Raw genomic sequence first — 3,197 nt, forward strand, 5'->3', positions numbered from 1 at the left:
AGCCAAATGAACAGAGGAATAAATAAAAGAAGCTCATAAAAGTACCAGAACTTGAAGTAATAAAGAAAAAAACACATAATCAAAAAGAGTCATCAAGGGAAATCCAAACAGATCAATAAGTATAATAACGTAACCCATAGAAAGACAGCCACACATAAAAGAAAAACCCCCCCCCCCCCCCCCCCTCTTCCGACACGCGCAGCCGTGACCGGGCGCCGCGAGAGCCCTAGCTGGCGGCGGGAGGCGGCGGCGGCGGGGCGATGACGCGGCGGTGCTCGCACTGCAGCCACAACGGGCACAACTCGCGGACGTGCCCCAACCGCGGGGTCAAGATCTTCGGGGTGCGCCTCACCGATGGCTCGGCCATCCGCAAGAGCGCCAGCATGGGGAACCTCTCCCTCCTCTCCGCCGGATCCACCAGCGGCGGCGCCTCCCCCGCCGACGGGCCCGACCTCGCCGACGGCGGCGGAGGCTACGCCTCCGACGACTTCGTCCAGGGCTCGTCCTCCGCCAGCCGCGAGCGCAAGAAGGGTGAGCTGGCTCCCGATCTCTACCCCTCCCCTCTAATCGATCATCCGACCCGCTACCAGCTGATGTGGAACCCTAGATATTAGATCCTCCCAGTCCCAACTAGCTCCAACCTTCTCCATTCGTTACCTGGTGCTGGCTTTTTTTTTTTCAACATGTACCTGGTGCTCACTGATTAGGCTTCGTGTAAGCTTGGGAAATGGATACTCCTGCATGGCACTAGTTCCTTACTGGGGTAGTTCAGCTGCGAGAAAAAGCATTAATGGTTACCAGTACTATTGTAGTTTGTACTAATGGATGGATTTGGTACTACTTGAGTCTGATACATATGGTACTCGAATTTGATCCGTGATTGATTTAAGGACCACCTGTAGACGCCCTGTACTGTTTGATTGGATTATTGGGATGTTTGAGAAGCTCAGCTCTCCAGAATTTTTTATAGTAAGGGGTATGGATTATTCCAAGCCGTTACTTCAGTTGCTTTTGGAGAAATTTGGCGCTGATTGGTGATGCTGAATGGCTGTAGAGATATAGGGCTGTGTAATCAGGAGGACATGCATAGAAATAGACACTAACTGCTAAAGTGCTAACACATAGTCTTATGTCTGCCATACATGATACATGCGCCAAAGGATAAGCTCTGGTGTAAATGCATTACTACACTGGAATGCAAGCATTATTTATGCAGTGCCAAATTCCAGTTGTCTATTCTTGATAAGGAAACAGGTTGTTTCAGCGGTTCTGAGCAAAATCAAATGATCGATTAGTGAGTTTTGATGGCCTGCAAAACTTATCTGTCTTTGTTGTTGATTATCACAGCTGATTTTTATGAGATTTTGCGATAACAGTCATATCTAGTTCTTGGTCCGCATGTGGTGGTGGCTGGTAGGTGTTTTGACTGTAAGTCAAGTGGCAGTTGTCTTAGGATTATGCCAATCCTTTTTTAGCTCTGTTCGGATTTTGTGCTGTTTAGACTGGTCTTTTATTTATCAATAGTCCTCTCCCTGTATGTACCTTACCGTTTAATAGCCAAATAGTGTGCTAACCGCTAACTTTTCCCATGCTTTGTTAATATGCCGGTGTTCATCGATTTCTGTTCACTGGTTTCTTGTATCTTCACATATTACTGCCTGGCTTCGTTCTGGACATTACGTGTCATGTTGCTGATTAAGATTGTTCTGATAGGTGTTCCTTGGACTGAAGAAGAACACCGGAGGTTTTTGCTTGGATTACAAAAGCTTGGGAAAGGTGATTGGCGAGGAATTTCTCGTAATTTCGTGGTCTCAAGGACACCCACTCAAGTAGCAAGCCATGCTCAAAAATATTTTATACGTCAGTCAAATATGAGCAGAAGGAAGAGAAGGTCTAGCCTTTTTGACATGGTTCCTGATGAGGTAACCTGCTTATCTTATCCTATATTTTAATGCAATTGTTGTGCTTTCTGTGACCTTGTTTCATACTTATATATATGTGTTCTAACTACACTGGTGCTCATTGTTTTGATAGTATGTAAACTCATTATTACTTATGTTAGTGAAATTTTTTGGATCAAATTGTTTAGCTTGTGTGTCATGGAGCCATGGACAGTTATGGACATTGGCCCATCCTGAGTTTCATTAGGTTGTTCTTGTGCTTTGCATATAATTTGGAACTGAACTGTGTTCTCTTTGTTTTACAGTCGATGGACCTTCCACCCCTTCCTGGGAGTCAAGAACCAGAGGCCTCAGTATTAAATCAACCACCACTACCACCACCCGTGGAGGAGGAGGTAGAATCGATGGAGTCAGATACTTCCGCTGTTGCAGAGAGTCCTGCAGCTTCTGCTGTCATGCCAGAGAATATGCACCCAAGCTATCCGGTGATTCTTCCAGCTTATTTCTCACCATTCTTGCAATTCTCAGTTCCGTTCTGGCCAAATCAGAAAGATGGAGACGATCTGCCCCAAGAAACACATGAGATTGTCAAGCCTGTTGCAGTTCATTCCAAGAATCCAATTAATGTTGATGAACTTGTGGGCATGTCGAAGCTAAGCATAGGGGAGTCTGGTCAGGAGACAGTATCAACATCTCTTTCGTTAAATCTGCTAGGAGGTCAAAATAGACAATCAGCTTTCCATGCAAATCCTCAAACAAGGGCTCAGGCCTGATCTTCAGCATACAGAACTGCATTAGATGAAACCCTGGCAAAATAAGCTTTGCCTCCTTGTTTTTTTTAATATTTAAGATTAACCGTGCTCTGTAGCTTGTATCATGTGCTGTAAGTTATGCTATGTATGGATGTATCTTTTGTTTGTCTGGCACGCATGATATGACACTCTATGTTAACAAAGTCATTAATGTTAGGGCCTGTTTGGCTCCATGGTGTTAAAGTTTAACACCCGTCACATCGAATGTTTGGATGCTAATTAGGAGTATTAAACATAGACTAATTACAAAACTAATTGCACAGATGGAGTGTAATTCGTGAGACGAATCTATTAAGCCTAATTAGGGGGTGTTTGGATACGAGGTGTTAAACTTTAACAGTGTCACATCGGGATGTTCGGATGCTAATTAGGGAGAACTAAAATATGAGCTAATTATAAAACTAATTGCAGAACCCCTGTTGCTAATCTGCGAGACGAATCTATTTAGCCCTAATTAATTCCATCATTAGCAATTAGTGTACTG

At 44.4% G+C, this 3,197-nt stretch overlaps 1 protein-coding gene across 1 annotated transcript; it reads left to right on the forward strand.

Moving 5' to 3' along the window:
* Nucleotides 1–260: 260 nt before the first annotated feature.
* Nucleotides 261–2,911, forward strand: LOC101777704 (transcription factor MYBS3). Its single transcript, XM_004983593.3, has 3 exons — nucleotides 261–531; nucleotides 1,714–1,922; nucleotides 2,207–2,911. The coding sequence occupies exons 1-3, from the start codon at nucleotides 261–263 to the stop codon at nucleotides 2,672–2,674; spliced, it is 948 nt and encodes a 315-aa protein (XP_004983650.1). The 3' UTR covers nucleotides 2,675–2,911.
* The last annotated feature ends 286 nt before the right edge of the window (nucleotides 2,912–3,197 follow it).

Source organism: Setaria italica, chromosome IX, assembly GCF_000263155.2.
Source record: "Setaria italica strain Yugu1 chromosome IX, Setaria_italica_v2.0, whole genome shotgun sequence".
In the NCBI taxonomy this organism is placed as follows: domain Eukaryota; kingdom Viridiplantae; phylum Streptophyta; class Magnoliopsida; order Poales; family Poaceae; genus Setaria; species Setaria italica.

Coding starts and splice junctions, on each gene's coding strand:
- LOC101777704 (XM_004983593.3), top strand. CDS start 261: ATGACGCGGCGGTGCTCGCACTGCAGCCACAACGGGCACAACTCGCGG. Junction 532..1,713: donor CAGCCGCGAGCGCAAGAAGG/GTGAGCTGGCTC, acceptor TTGTTCTGATAG/GTGTTCCTTGGACTGAAGAA. Junction 1,923..2,206: donor TTGACATGGTTCCTGATGAG/GTAACCTGCTTA, acceptor TTTGTTTTACAG/TCGATGGACCTTCCACCCCT.